This window comes from Catharus ustulatus, chromosome 4, assembly GCF_009819885.2.
Source record: "Catharus ustulatus isolate bCatUst1 chromosome 4, bCatUst1.pri.v2, whole genome shotgun sequence".
Lineage (NCBI taxonomy): Eukaryota > Metazoa > Chordata > Aves > Passeriformes > Turdidae > Catharus > Catharus ustulatus.
Genome location: NC_046224.1, coordinates 12275134 through 12291851, shown reverse-complemented (window position 1 = coordinate 12291851; position 16718 = coordinate 12275134). Strand labels below are relative to the sequence as shown.

The 16718-nt window shown below is 38.6% G+C and overlaps 1 protein-coding gene across 14 annotated transcripts in view; it reads right to left on the bottom strand.

Annotated features, from left to right (window-relative positions):
• Nucleotides 1–16718, bottom strand: part of MAGI2 (membrane associated guanylate kinase, WW and PDZ domain containing 2) — a 713151-nt gene that overhangs the window by 148557 nt on the left and 547876 nt on the right. For all 14 annotated transcript variants that reach the window (XM_033057437.2, XM_033057440.2, XM_033057436.2 and 11 more), the window contains 2 exons: nucleotides 7067–7124; nucleotides 177–298 (listed from right to left, as the gene is read on the bottom strand). In XM_033057437.2, coding sequence (XP_032913328.1) covers nucleotides 177–298; nucleotides 7067–7124 — 180 coding nt within the window. The remainder of the gene's footprint in view (nucleotides 1–176; nucleotides 299–7066; nucleotides 7125–16718) is intronic.

Sequence of the window (16718 nt, the reverse complement as noted above, 5' to 3'; positions counted from 1 at the left end):
GGTGAGTCCTGCAACTATAGGAACTCGGACATTTGAGGGAGAAAATTGCTAAGATATAGGAGACAACTTTTGAGCATTGGCAACACTACTCTTTTACCCAGACTATGACAAAATCATTGTCACATAAACAGGAGTACAGGATCATCCTAACTAAGATAGCTGACATGGTACTGTACCTCGGAAACCTTGGGCCTGCATAGGCTTTGTTCCAAGTTCTGCGTTGGGCATGTTATGCTGCTGTAGCTTCCTTTTTGCTTCTAGGACAGGGTTTTCAAATTGAGTTCTTCTATTTATGTGGCTGGAAAAAAATTGGCTTTGATTAAAACCTGGGCTCAGTTGGATAAAATGATAATTTTCACAGTAGGGTGCTGTATGTGGGTAAGATGTGTGGTTAGAGAATAAAACAGTGAGAAGACCCCAGTGGGCCTGAGCGTGTCCCTGACACTCCACACAATTCTGTGGGGGATGAAAATATACAATCCGTGCCCTGTGTAATGAACAGCACTGAGCAGCATCCTATCACTTCAATATGCTGAACTCTGCTACAGACAAATGGTTTTGATCTATGGGACTACATATTAAACAGCAGCACTGCTGAAACATGCTACAGCAAAAGTTTTTCATGTCTTCAGCATGGCCACTGTTCTATGTAAGATTCAAAGGATCTCAACCAGTTTTGTGCATCATTTGCAATTAGTTGTAAGTGAATTTACTCAATCACTTACAGAAAAAGCCTAGACAACAGATGCTTTTATGATGGTCATTTACAAATAAATCCAACATATGTAATAAATTGAAGATTATTCCTATATATTACTATGGTATCTGCTCAGCTGTACAGAAAAATCAGATGCAGAAACTAAATTGATGGCACATTAGAACTACATAGATCATATACGAAATATAAGAAAAGTTAGTACACACATTTTTTCTTGGTGTTTTACATTTCCTACTATAGGCATTACACCACTAATTTTTCTGCATTGTGTTTAGGACTATGATCTTTACCACTACTGTCACCATATCCTTGATTTTAATTCTTCAAGGCACATGTTTTATCAATCACTGAGCCATCCTCCAATCCTGTCCTGGGATATGTTTTGCATGTTTTCGGAAGGAGGCAAAACAATGTAGTAGGCTGCATGGAACACAGCTGCAAGACAGGATCACAACAGAATCACAATGAAGAGAAGGGGCTTGTGCTTCACTGTTCTGGGGAAACAAACACTTATGCACAGGAGAGCAGGCTTATGTCAGTCCTTATTTGTTCTCACTGGGCTACTGTCTTCTGAGGTTTTCTGAAAATCCAATCCCAAACATGCGTTTAAGCACTTGGACAGGTGAAGTGGTAACTTTCACAATTCCAAGATCCTAAAAGGGTGGTTTTTTACATTGCAACGACCTTTTGTGCCACATTAAGCACTTTTCAGGTCCTTTGAGATTTTGATCCTACCATCACTGCAAAGAAAATAAGTGGAGCTGCCATTAGGAAGTGAGGAAAGGCAGCAAGCCCTATGGGAGTGCAATACACTTGCAGAATAGGATTTAGTGGCCAGTGTTCAATGAAATGAAAAAAACTTTCAGTCATGAAAAGAATATTTGATTTAATGAGATGAGGTAAATGTGATAAATCCTTAAGTTGCTATTTTGTTCACAAGGCTATAAGTCATTCAAGTGGCTGCTAGCTTACTCACATATTCTTTTGATTAATAGCTTTCAGTAAATTTGGGTCTATGCTGCAGAGAAAATCCCTCTCTTTTCTTTCCTTCTTCAGACAGGCTGTTTAAGATTGTAGGTGTTTCTTTCCTAGACTTTTGCTTTCTGTTATTTCTAGTAATTATCAGGATCTTCAGCACCTTCCTCTATTGCAAACCTAGAAACTTATGATGAAAGGGAGAAAAACTTCACTAGTTAAAAATGGAGAAGGCAAGACTTATGTGCATTAAAAAGGCAATCATGAACTACTAACATAAGCATGAAAATAGTAATTATGCGATGTGCTTATCATCTGATGTATTTCCATGTTGTAAAGGAAATACTGCTTTTGCCTTTACACAAGACAGTGATGAAATTCAAACACTACATAAAGTTCTGAGCACCCATGATCAAATGAAATGAATCTATATGAAAGGTTTTACAAGAAGACCAGTGAAATAGAGTATTCTATTATAGAAGATCAAAGGAGTTTTAGCTTTTTATTCAAGCAGAATCAATTCTGATATATAATTGCATCCTATGAATACATTTGGAAGTAAATACTTGAATGCATTAAAGATGCTAGGATTTCAGACTTGAAATCTGTAGGATTCTCACAAGAGAAGTGTGAAGTTAGAAAACAGCTTCCAGTAGGAGGTATAGTGTACAATATCGAGCTTGTTTTATGTTAGCATTTGATAAGTTTAAAACCAGCGTTGCTACACACGTGGGTTAATTGCTTCAACATAGGGATCATCTCTTACTTTAGGGGGTCTACAGTATCCTGCCCTGTTCTCCAGCTGCCCTCCACAAGAACAAAGGTTTCCCATGGCTTTTGTGCCATATCATGCAGATGTAATGCATATCCAAGATTGCACTCCAGATCTTCATTCAGGACCTTGCATTATGCTTAGTGCCATGTTGCAATTGCAGGGCACATCTCAGAGCTGCAGGAGGGTCCCTGCAGACCTAAGATTCAACTTATATGGGTTATAAAGAAGTTGGGATTTTAGCTAATCTGTGCTCATGGCTGAAGAAAGATTAATTACTGTGGTACTGACGTCACAGCTAGAATCCTCTTCTACCTACTGTTTCTAGGTAGAGTTTAAGTTGTGGTTTGGTCCATTTAAACAGAAATACCTTTGATAACAACTATCTTGAAAACGACATTTTGTGCTATCAGATTAGATAGGAAGACTAACACAGGTTCTTGAAGCATCTCATGCTGTTGGTGCAATTTAAATAACTTTAAGCTTCATTTTGTTCCCATATTTTGACTCGTCCTTGGTAGTGTGCAATCTCAAAAGCACAGTGGGAAAATTCCAACTAGTTAAAAAAAAAAAGCCTGCATTAAATATTGTATCCAAGAGGAGTCAAAGAAAATAAAATTATATTTATAATCAGACATTTTTATCAGTCAGTAATATTGTATTATGCTCCTACACTGATGAGACATGAAACACATTCCTTTTATGCAATTTCAAGTGCTATACAGCTTCATAGCTAAATCAGAAAAAGTTGATGTTTATTTGAGAAAGAAATTATTAAGCTGAGTAATTCTCTTGTAAGGACATTCCAGCTTTTCACCTAGCTACTTCAACAGCATAGAAAATATATATTACTAGCCTAGGCATTCATCAAACAAGCCAAATGTGAGTTTTAGAGATGGTTACAAGTAAGGGCTTTTGTGGTTAATACAGATTTTGGATGGTAGCCAAAATGTATTGCTCATTGCTCACAGGATCTAATTCAGTGAACAATTCTAACTTCAATTTTCTTCCTTTATTTTATAAAATATATATTAAATCAAAAATCCTACTCCAAAGCCTAGTCCAACAAATTTCTTCTAGTGCCACTGTGGCTGTGCAGAGAAGGAGTGGCTCATGCTTCTGTCCCCTGTTAGCTCATTGTACCTTAATTGGGGACAAACCCTCAGAGGGAGGATTTTCTTTTGAGTTGTGTTTACTTGTGATGTCAAAATACTGTCCCTGTGTGACGAGGGGACACCATCACCACCAGCCAGCCTATAAAACATTAATAACTCTCAGCAGTCAGGGGGCAAGGCTAAGTTGTTTTTGTGATGAGTTTCAGGTTAGATGCACTTAAGACAAGTGAAACAAACCCTTGGAGATTTGCAGGCTGTAGTGCCCAATTTGCAGGCTTTAGTTGATGGTCAAGGCACTGAGCTCTGACAAAATTGCATGGACACCAGTAGAAGGATTTTAACTTACCTCCTTTTCTTAGCTACTTTAGTACATGGGGTGGGGTTTTTTGCAGTTTTTGCCTGTATCTTTTGAAATTGTTGCCTATTATCCAATAAAGTAATTCTGGGGATCAGGATGCCTATATGGATATTCTAATGCATAACTTAGTGTCTATCTACTCTTTATATTCACATTTTTCCATTGATAACACTTTATAATGACAAAAAGACCTGAGATAACTTTTTGTATTTGAGTAGTAACAGAGAGTTGTCAGAAGTTGTAGTCAAGGAGGTATATTTTTCCAGAATAAATACCTATATGGCTAATTTAGCTGTTCTATTAAAGAGCCCATGTCTGGAAATTGAGCTCTGTGTTGCAGTTAATCATCCTTAAAGAGGGAAACAATCTTTTGGCAATTAGAATCCTGAAAGACCCAGTGCACTCTAATGACTATTTTCTTACTATAATCCTGCACAGCTCAGTGCTGTTAGCTCTTAGTTTACAGATTAAGACCAGATTGCATGAAAGTAAATATATAGCAAACACTTCTCATTTATGTTAAATGTCTACACATTTCAAATGAAGTCTGGACCTGCATAACAAAGCAAATGAAAATTATGATATTATCTCATGCCTGCATTATTGCATGATTAAGAGAGGTAGTTATACTAGAGACTTTTTTTTTTAACAGAATTGGAAAATAAGTCGTTGATTCGTCTTTAGGAACTCGACTAGCAAGAGGTTTAAGTTTCTTTGTTTTGGTTTGTTGCTTTTTTAGGTTTTTCTTTGGTCTCAGAATATTTGACCTGTACATGGCTGCTCCTTGTAAGATGAAATGGAGTCTGCCTCGTTGCTCAACCTTACAAACTTCCCATGGGATACAAGTACCTCAGTGAGCAGAGTACCAGCCCTTCTTTCATGAGGATTTTGTAGGCCTGTGTGTAAACTTGGACTGGACCCTAATGTGTGGAAGTTTGTAATCTTGCTTTTCATAATTTACCTACTTTTATGACAAAATTAAGAGAGTTTATTGTAATCTGATTCTATCTAGTTAGAAATGAACTCATCTGTTGAATACTGGTAATAAAAAAACCTGTGACTGTTATATATTGTAGCAGGAAAAATGGAAAGCAATCTTTGTTTCAAACCTATTGCGCACAGACAGCAAATTAAACTACAGCTACATTTTACTGACTATAAAACTCCATGTGAATTTAGCAGGGCTGCAGTTTTAATACCATACCATGAGCATCCATTCCACTTCTAAAAACCTCAGAGACTGCAGGAGGTTTGATGTATGTGTCCACAAATCTTATCTGTGGTAGGATTAATAAATTTGGCACTAACAGCCTTAAAATATGTAATTGCACAATAACATCTGGCCCTGGTACCTTGCATCTGTTTACCTGTGGTTGGACATGAAATGCAGATAAATTCCTTTTCTGGCTCTGCAGTGGAGTGCCAGCCTTGCTGGTGCCAGAATGCCTCGGGCTGCACTAACAACCAAGTACAGTCTGAGAAAGAGATTGATGCACAGAAATTGCACAACACCTGTTACACCCCAAAATACACTAAAAACCACTGGGCAAAAGCTTTACTTATACCCAGCAGCTGCATAATTGTACGTGCAGAAATCTTGGCAGGGGTTAAGTACAAAATGATATGAGAACTGGAGCCCCTACCTCCTTGTGGAAATCATAAAAGAATTCAGGCATCACAAGGGGGAGTAATTTAATGGTATTACATAGAGACTTCAGAACTTATCCTTTTGTTTGAATCTGGACTAAAATGACTTGAGCTGAGCTGCAAAGTAGGTGGAGCTGCTGCCTCGTTCACCTGAGGGCAGGAAGCAAGCAGGGGACAAAGGAGAGCAGGTGCTCTGGCATTTGGAGAATGGGACAGAAGGAGTCAGCAGAGAAGCAACCAAATGCCATTTTCTGTTGATTGTTTACTTTGTAGAGGGCTGGGGATCATGCATGGGCATCAGACCTCCAGAAATCAGATGATTTTTTGATCTTCCTGCACACCTGAACCCTTGCATAACAGCATAACAGCAGCATATCCTGAAGTCTGGAAAAGCTGCATCTCCAATACTAGAGCATTCCTGCAGTCAGTGTGCTGGTATGGATTCAAGACACCAAGGGAAAAATGTGAGACACAAAGGAAATGTTCTATTTGCTATGAAACAGCTAGATAAATATATTGCTTGAGTGTCAGGATTTGAAATTGAAATTTTAGGTCAGGGGCCACATTCTCTAAAGATCTCTCATGTTCAATAAAAGGCACTAATGGGTAGCTGTTTCTCAACCTTTCAAGTGCAACCTGCACAGTGACAGGAGTGGTTTTCTGTGTCCTCACCTGAATACTATCGGTAGACAGCAGAGTGAGAACTGACCCCTCCCAAACAGATACCACAATCTGAATCCAGATTCATTTTGCATAATTCTCATTTCACTATGTTAAGCTAATAAGCACAGGAAATAATCTCTCAGATTTACTTATTTTATGTACAAACTGGCCAGGTTCTACCACTACTTCAATCAAAAGCATTTTGTTGGCCTTTGCACAGAGGAAGAACCTTTTTTCTTGTTTCATAACTAAAACAGAATTCGAAGAAAATGAAAGCAAGGATTGTGCTATGAAAATAGAATTTATATTGTTTTCAGCTGCACTTTAAAATATGAAATAAAATATAACATTTTATATGCACTGTACAAATAACTTGACTTCCTGTACAAGCAGTATAAATACCTGATTTGCAGCAAGTGAGGACTACCCAGAAATGGATCTTAACTGAGCTAAACTGATAATGCTTTGCTCTATTCATTGATTAATAAGATTTATACCTTGCTGGATATCCAAAGCTTAGATAGAAAATGGAACATCTCTTTCATGGGTATGTTCTTTGTGCAAGTGTCGGCTGGAATGGTACCATGAAACCAGACCCTGGGTAAAGAGAGTGACTGAATGCCTGAGTCACTGATTTGGGACACTTTGAATGTATCTGGACACATTAACTGCACTGATGACTGAGAATTCCTAGTACACCCTTAGTTTAACATGTACAGTGATTGTACCCATTCCTTGCCAGGCTGAGCATTGGAGAGGACACCAGTATTAGGTCATGACATATTAACAGCAACTTAATATTGAACTTGGGAACTTACTCAACATAATAAGTGCCATAAATGGGATCATCAATTTTCTCCCAGCCATATGGAAGCTCTGAAAAACAAAGAGTTAATCCCTCTCAGTAAATGAAGTACAGAATGCAAAGATTTCTAATAACAAAATTGTGGATCTTTGCTGGATGTTGAGGGAAATAATAGAGAAATTAGTTACAGCGACTAAAGCAAATGCCAAATCTTGAACACACCCCATGGCAGCCGCAAGTAGCAGAAGAAGTGAGGGCATTCCATTTTCACAAATAGTTACACACACAAAAAATAATTTGCTTTTTGAGCTTTTTTTATAGGACTCCTGGAAAAGTTGGTCTAGAAGGAATGAAAAGACTTTGTCTCCTGCCATGTAAGTACAGTTAGTATATTGAAATGTTTGCATTATTCTTCATACTGTGATAGCAATTCCACAATCTCCAAAGGCATCCTGTTCCAAAGGTTAGTTATATATCAGGAACACAGGAGCACAAAACAGTACATAACAGTAAAAACAAAAATAAGATATTGTAGCATCCTCTGGACATACAGCTAACTACATTTTTCAGAAACAGAGATCCCAAAACATTCTGTTCTTAACAATGAAACTGTTATAAATATTAATTCAATAATCTTGAAAATCAATCTTCATTCATTTATAACTAAACTGCCACATATATATTAATATACATCCAAACTTATTTTTTTTGAATGCTTAAAAAATATTCTACTTGCCAACTGAATTTCATCTTGTGTTTAAAAGGCACCAGACAGAGGTAACACGTATCTCAGTTGACATGAACAGAGTAAAACCTCAGTACCAGATGTGGTCACTTGGATGAAGGAGACTCACAAAGGGACGAGCATTACCATTATGCACAGTTATTGATTTCTGTGCAGTTAAAGACAATGACATAATGTATGGAGAGTAGTAGTGAGATTCTAAATGGAAATTTGACTCTGGAATTCCTTATCTCATTTTTTTTTAATTTTTATTTTTAATTTTTAAACTCTTTTGCACTATTTTAAAGTAACGTTTTGGAGACAGTGAGTACTGAACTAGACAGAACAGAACTGATATAGATCATATTGAACAGTCATTACACTGGTCATAAAGAATTACTCATAGATGACTTGAGATTTGTTTTTTCACAGACAATATGAATAGACAATTACAGACTTACTCAAAGGGGCAAATAGGAAAGTAAAGCCTGAGTGGCAAAAGGGAGGCTAAAGTGTTAAAAGGGCATGTCAATCTCTGCTTGGTACTTCTCCTTTAAATGCATCTGTAGTAGCTGATCCTTTCTTGAGTGAACCTGTTTGTACTGCTGTGATCTCCATGTCACATGTCACAGGGAATGTTCCTGCTCACCTATTCCAATCGTGCAATGAAGGATACAACCCTCTGCCAGAGACAGGCACTTCAGGAAATGCCATATTACTTTTTTTTTAACTGAAGGCTTAATGTTGATACTCAATTTTTTCTATTATTCTTAGAATATTGCTGGCTTTGAAATCTTCCTAAATCCACACTCTGAACTTCTTTTATCAGGGCTATTTTGTTGTTGTCACTTCATAGGAATAAAGGCAACATAAAGTATTCAAGCAGGTCACAGAATTACAGAATGGTTGATGTTGGAAGGGAACTTTGGAGGTTGTCTAGCCCAAACTCTCTGCTCAAAGCTGGATCACATTGCTCAGGACCACCTTCAGGTAGTGCTTGACTGTATCCAAGGATGGAGACTCCACAACCTTTCTGGGTAACTCAGTCTGTGCCCTTTTGCCTCCTGTCCTGTCACCAGACACCACTACAGAGAGCCAGGTTCTGTCCTTGCACTTCCCTTCATGTATTTACGTATTTAGATTGATAGAATTCCCTTGAACCTTCACTTCTTCAGGTTAAACCATCCCAGGTCTCTAATCCTTTCCTCATAGGAGGGATGCTCCAGTCCCTTCATCATGTCAGTGGCCATTCACTGGACTCGTCTTTATGTCCTTGTCTCTCCTGTACTGGAGCCCTGGATCCAGCACTCCAGCTGTGTCTCACCTGTGCTGGCCAGAGGAGCAGGATCATTTCATTGATCTGCTGGTGATGCTCTGCCAAGTGCAGCCCAGGAGGCTGCAGAGCTGCATTGGTGCAGGGGCATGGCAATGGCATGGCAAGGCTCTAAGCATTAGAGAGCCCTGGTGATGCTCTTTCTGGACCTCAGAACTTGAGTAAAATGAGGTGAGTCACCCTACACGAAATCATGTGTATCTTGGGACAAGACTGTGTAATGTAGTCCATAAATATTCAAAAAGATATCAGCTGATGCACAAATCCTGTACTGCCCCTACAGAAAGTTTCATTGCCAACTCATGCATGATAGGAAAGGCAAAAATCTGCCCTGAAAAATTATGCTGTTACCAAACACTATGACACGCAATAAATATAAAATATTAGCTCAAGTAATATTAGTGTATTTTATTTTCATGCAATTTTGCAGGGTTCTTCTGCTAATTAACTTGATATTGCTTTTGTATCTGTCCATCTGAAACTATATTTCCTTAGAGAAAACTCAGGTACGTACCAGTAAGACCCGTACATAAAAATACACACACACATGCACATATCCCCCACATACATACACCCACATATGCATAGGTTCCTCTCCCAAAGTCCATTAGTAGGTGCATTTTTTTCCAAGTATGAAATAAATAAATAAAAAAGTAGATATTTTTGTCCAGCTTTGAAAAGGGGTATTTTTGTGTAAGTATATACACTACAAGTATATAGATGCTGATATTTCATTTTATGTATTCTTCAAAGTCTGAAATTATTGAAGATTCACTATTAACCTATTGGCCTATTTTTTCCTAAAGTAATACTTAATCGTACTTATGAACTGGCAAAACTACTGAGAAGGAAAAAGAAAAATTCCATTTACTATTTTAAAAGTCTGTAAAAATTTAATGTATTTGCTATACCAAGGAGAACCCACTTTTAAATGCATGAATTGAATGACTGAATATTTAGCATCATAAGATAGCCGTGGGTTCAGAAGAAAGAAAAAACAAGATTACCTTTGTGTACCATAATAGAATCCATGTAAGGTTATGCTCTGATTTTATTATTCCATTTAAGATTTGGCCCATAAGCTATGTTTAATTAAAATTCTGTGTTGACCAGTAAAATAGAATTGCTCAAACACAAACCCCAGGCCCCTGCCTGTCAAGAATGGCAGATAAAATTAGTAGAGTGTAGTTTACTACAAAGGTTCTCTAAGAAGAATCTTCTGCTACATTAGCTTTCAGAAGCACTGTGATTATTTTTCATTACATTAAATAGTGGCATCTATTCCATTTTTCACTATTGAAATGAAAGATTAAAGGACAGAAATACTTTACTGCTTCATAAAACAGGAAGCTAAGCATTTGCCAGATTAGAGGTGAGGGCATTACCATTTCTCCTTTTGATTTCACTGTACCCAGGGATGATCATTAGGGATGAAAGTGAACAGTAAATATTTGTTAAAGAGAATTGTTGTAAAACACTAGTGAAAGAGATTGCTGATGGCCACCATGATGTGAATAGGGAAAGGAGCTATATCTTACAGCTGATATTCATTTGGTAGCATCAGCATGGTCATTTGTGTGCAATTTTTGCAAGCACTTGTTGATGGATACTGTGCTATAATACGATAGACATCTTCATCTTTAGGAGCTCAACACTTCTACCACTCTTGTCCTCCAAGTCTATAGACTGCTGAAGGCTTTTTCCCTATAGAAGGAAAAAAAATTAAAAATCTACCTTTTATTTTTAAATCTTAAATATCTACCATCCGGTGCTGGGCCTGTTCAGGAATATTTATAAAATCACATTTAAAAATCAGTAATATTTTGTGCAGTGGTTGGCACCCAGAGTGGATGCAAGGGTGTTGGATAATCTGTATGGTGTGTTTTTATCCTCCAGTTTTGCAATGCATTCTTTATTCCTTACAAGAGAAGCAGCCAACACCAGTCATCCAAAACAACCTTGACTCAGTAAACATCTGGGTGAGCTTTTAATTCAGTAGATACTGCCTTTCTAAAAATTAAATGCCCAGTGCAAGTCAGAAGAAAAGAAAGCAAGAAAGCAAAAGCAAGGAAGCAAGCAAGCAAGATAAAAAAAGAAAAAGAGAAAAAGAGAAAGACAGAGAAAGAAGGAAAAAAGGAAAGACTAATGGGAATTCGAGTGGGTCACTTTAATAATCAATTGTAGTGCCTTCTCATCACAGACTGCTTATGCTAATGGTGCAGATGCTCTTATTCTGCCTTCTGAAAGCTGTTGCATTTCAGAATGATTTTTAATGGTGCTACTTAACATTCTCTAGGGATGGAGGAAAGACTGCGTTTTGGATCTCAATGTGCCAAGATGAAAAAGCATGATACCAAGCCTGGAGATTAATTTTTCTGAAGTTTATCATTTACTAACTGAGTTAAAAGAGTCATCAAAACTTCTCAAGGTTTCAGAACAACAGACAGCATTGTGTCACTACCCTGCTGACAGGCTGGAAAGAAAGATGAGAGCATATTTCCTGATTCAGCTGCAAATCAAAATATTTGTATAGTTCAAAGGAATATAGTATTGGAGAGAAAAAGAAAATATAATGCCTGCTGTTATTGATAATACTGTCAATGAGCATGTGGAAGCTGTGGAAGTCAACACAAATTTGATTCACCTGCCTTGTTACACCCAGGCACGGGCCAGGAATAATTTTCTAACATATATAGGAGATTTTTCAGAAAAATACTATATCTTCCCACTCAAAAGCCTATGGTTTTTTCATCTCTTGCTTTCTCTCTTATCTCTTTTCTCTCTGTTTCAAATTCAGTTTTGCCTTTACAAGTCAGTTACCTACTACAGCAGGTATCAAAATGGTTGGACTAAAAGTTACAGAGCAGTGCAGCCCCCCAGTCCAATGCAGTGTCAGTCTTCCAGGTTCTCTAAGAGATATAGTCTTTGCAAATATTTGTCTCTAAGTCTAAACCAGTGTTCCTCACTACACAGCAAAAAACATTGCTTGCAATATCCTGAGGCACAGCACACAGATTCCCAGGGGGTGGGTGCTGCTCCAGGCATGCTGTGCTGCTCCCTCAGGAGCTCAGGGCTGGAGATAATTTTGCTTTTGTTTGTGCAAGTCTACATTGTCCAGCTGATGCATGAAACACATTGTGGCTGTGCTGCTGCTCCTACAGCCTCTGATACAGGTTGCCATAAGGAAAGAGAGGCTAACATTACCCAGTGAAAATAAGGACTTAACCTACTACCCCCATACCTGTGTGAATTCTGCTAGGTCACCCATCTGCATTCCATCTGGAGCTCAAAAAATGAACCAAATCAGCAGGTACATGTTATGGTAACATTGAGTGGGTGGGGAGAGAAAAAATTAGATAAAAAAGTTGGAAGTTGGATTGTTCACTCTCTCAGTGAAAATAACAACAAAGGTAGGACTGATAATTCCACCTTCACAAAAAAACCCAAACTGATTATTCCTTTCATGGAATATCTGGAAAACCTAGGGAATGTACCCTCTCCAAGTCAAGTCATGTAAGTTCAATTTCAATGAAACTCGTTTTCTCCAACTGCCATTCTCATATCAGCCAATTTCACAGAGTCATGACTGTTTATGTTCCGTCTGCAATCAAAAAGCAATTTATTCTTACAAATAAAATGTCATTATGCAAAATTTCTCCTTGAAGAATGGAAATAAATGTCTAAGTAACACATCTGATAAATGCATCTTTTTCCTTCTGTGCAGCTCATTGTGACATGCTCCGTTCTTAATTATGCAGAACATAGATTGCTTAATATTACTATAAATTCAATAATATTTTTCCCAGCATTCTTACCAAGTGAAATACTGGCAGGACTAGGGATATTTTTGAACATTAGGTATAATTGATTCCTCTGACATGCAGAACTGTGCAACTGTTAATTAAGATTTACATTAATACAGTGAAAAAGTGTAAACTGAATTACTGCGGTTTTTGGGTTTTTGTTTTTTTGTTTAGTTGGTTTTTTGGCTTTTTTTGTTTGTTTTGTTTTTAATCAAAAAGAGTCTATAAGGGTTTTTTTAGCTTTTCATTAAAAAAAAAATTAAAATCCCAATCAATTAGAAATAAACAAGGGAGAAAATAACTTACATGTTGAGAACTTAGCTAGATTACTGTAGGCAGTACCTGAGATGGTTTCCTTGATAAAGGTTTAATAAGGAACTCGGTTCCCAAGAGGTAAGTTGACAATAGCTGAAGCTGGTCAAAAGTACTCTCCATGGGCCTTTTCCAGAGAAAGCCAAGAGTTAAAAGATTTCAAACAAATTACAAAATCCTGTTTTCCATGTATTATAAAGAATAGATTTAAGGAGTGCAGAAATATTGAAAAAATATTTTTAAAACTTTAGCATTTTAAAATTCAAATCTTGTTATCCTTTTATCTTGTTCTCTGCCCTTACTCCTGCATTATTTGAGCCAGGTGCCTGGTTCATATTACAGGACTTCTGTAGAGAGAGTAGCTTGAACCAGCTTCTTGTTGATCTCAGAGTTCCCTCTAAAGTGACCAGCATGCTGCTGTGGAAATAGAGATAGCTCACATTTTAGCTACAAATTCTTGCTCAGAATAGTAAAACAGCAGTGTGCCTTAGCTTCCAAGAGCGCGGTAAAATTTCTGAATTCTGCATTAAATTACACACTGTCTCATTTTTAACATCACAAAGGGTACACATAAACAGAGTCACTGCAGCACCCTCACAGCTTTCCAGTAGCTGCCATGGGCCCTGCTAGGAATGAGGTCCCTTCAGGATGAGGGACATTTCTGCAGCGCTGTGCCCTGGTGCGCTCCACGCCCATGAGCCGAGGCGGCACCGCTGGATGGTTCCAGGTTCAGCCAGGCACTGACAAAGGCCAGGCTGGATGGGGATCCGAACAGTCTGCTCTAGGGAAAGGCATCCCAGGGGCAGGGGGGTTGCAATGAGATCATCTGGCACTGGCACACCTTTTTTTCCTGCAGAACAGGAGCCCTGAGTACATCAACTGCCCTCTGCATTATCAGTGTGTATTCCTGAAGTTCAGCAGATTTGCTTCATGCCATACACAGCTCCAACACGGAAGATTCTGCCTTCGAAACTGATTTTTTTACAAATCAGTTTTATGCTATATTCTTCAGACTTTGAAAAAAACAGACTGAAGAAAACCACTCTCTTTCGTCTTTTGGATGTTCAAATCTTTCATTGCTTGTATCTCATTACTAACTGTTTCAATTCAGCCTGGTTACAAACCATTGTTTTCTATCCAACAAATGCATGATGAAGTTAGGCTTTTCTCCTATTTGCTTTCCAGCCTCTTTATTTATATTCTTTGCTTTATTGTTAAATGTTTAAATGCATACCATGTTAATTTGTGGAGTTACTGAATTTACTGTTATAAAACCTAAACCCTTGAATTTGGCTACTTACCTAAAAAGATCCATCTAAAGGTATGTAGCTAATAACAGTGCAGGTCAAATTTTATGGGAGGCTGCCAGGTACTTTGTCTCTCAAATTCAACTACTTTAGTTGTCTGTTCTCTTAACCTCTAGTATAACAAATTAAGAAAGCTTACTATTCTGCAATAAACCCAAATGACACATTTCAGTGCTTTTTCCAGTGCCTTTTTTAAGGGGAAAACAGGAATACCCTCAGCCTTTGCTCACAGGGTAAGTGCCCCTGCCCTGACTGTCTTGGTTGCCCTCTGCTGTGTATCACAGGGTTCAAAAACTCGATTCAGTATTACAGATACAGTCTAACAAGTTAGTTCCCAGATTTTGTTGCTGCCCAAGCGCAGAACTCTACATTTGTCCTTGTTGAAGTTCGCAGGGTTTCTGCTGGCCCAGTCCTCCAGCCTGGTTAGGTCCCAATGCAGCCATGCCCTTGCCCGTGCTGATGGGTCCCCATGGGGTCACCTGCAAAGCCTCCTTCAGACACAGAGATGCCAAACAGGCCAGATTTGTCTACAAACTGCTGCAGTACTCCTCTTCCACAGGCACAGTGGGGCCCATTAACAACTTCCCTATAAGCCTCAAAACCCAACCAGTTACATGCACAAGTCTCCATCCACCCAGATTTTTAATGTCTTAAATGTAATACACAAAATTTTGTGACAGACAGAAAAAAAAAAAAAAAAAAAAAAAGAGTAAGTCAAGATAAATGACATCCACTGCTTTTACTTCATCCACAAATCCAGTAATGTAATTTTAACACAGCAAAGAAGCTGGCTGGGCATTATTTGCAGTGGGTAAATCCACACTACCTGTTCCCAGTGCACTGGATATGGATAGGATGGAGTTTTTCCCCACAGCAGTTATTCTAGTGCTGTGCTTTCCTCCACTAGCTGGAAAGGTGTTGATAACACACCAGTGTTTTGGCTACTGCTGAACAGTGCTGGCACAGCCTCACAGGTTTCCCCAGCATTCCCACCTCCCCAGTTGTCTGGGTTTTGGCAAGCTCGTGGAAGGGGCATAGACCGTACAGCTGACCCAAAATGAAAAAAGGGATGTTCTGTATCTTATGAAGTCTGCTCAGAAATTGAAGCTAAGAGAAAGGATAAGGAAGGAGAACAATCATTATTCATGACATCTCTCTTCCAGAGAAATTGCTATGTTTGCTGAAGTTCTGCTTCCTGGAAAGTAGCTGGACATCACTTTGCTGATGGAAAGAAGAGAGCAAAATCTTTTCCTTTGCTTCCACATGTGACCATTGCTTTTATTTTGTTAAGCTGCCTTTAACTTGATGCATGACTTTTTTCCCATCTTATTCAGCTGAGAAGGGAAGTGGTAGGGCAGCTTAATGGGCAGCTGGTGTCCAGCCAAGGGCAACCCACCACACAGTCACCACCCCCTTCTTCATCTGTCCAGAAATGTTCTCAGAGGACTCCATGTATCATCCGGGACACTGTCAGGGTCTGATGTCTGCCAGTGTTCTGAGCTCCTCTGCCACAGCATCCTGAACTTCACTACTTCATGATCACTATAGCTGAAGTTGCTGCTGATTATCGCATCTCCTGCTAATTCTTGCTGTTGGTTCATACCAGGTCCAGGCATGCATCACCTCTCATGGGCTTATCTGGTTCCTGTAGCAAGAGCTTATTCCCCAAAACTGTCAGAAAGCTTGTTGCCTGCTTATCTTCTTCATTGTTGTCCCTGCAGCAGGTGTCAGGGACCTTAAAGTTCCCCATGGAAGCCAGAATCTGTGATCAGAGACTTACTTGAGTTGTTTGAAGTATGTTTTCTCACCCTGATCAGGAGATCTGTAACAACCCAGCATGGTCTCCTTTACAGTCCTCTCCTCTGATCCTGCCCCAGACTCTCCATCAGCCAGCTGCTCAGGAGAGCTCCATACCGCCATGCTGTTCCTGTGCATGGAGGAAGCCCCTTCTTCCTCATCTCCTCTAGCCATATTTCCTGGTCAAATAAGTTATTTTGCCTTGTTTCTGAGTGATTTTTAAAATAACAATACTGAACTTCAATTAAAATTTCAATCAACATTAGAACACATTTGTTTTATGACTGTCTTTTTCTCATTGGGTCTTGGGAGTCTCAAGTCACTGTTTCAAAATAAATCTCATAGAATAATGCTGCCTGGTTTTCTGGTGGTTTTCTTTGACCTTGTTA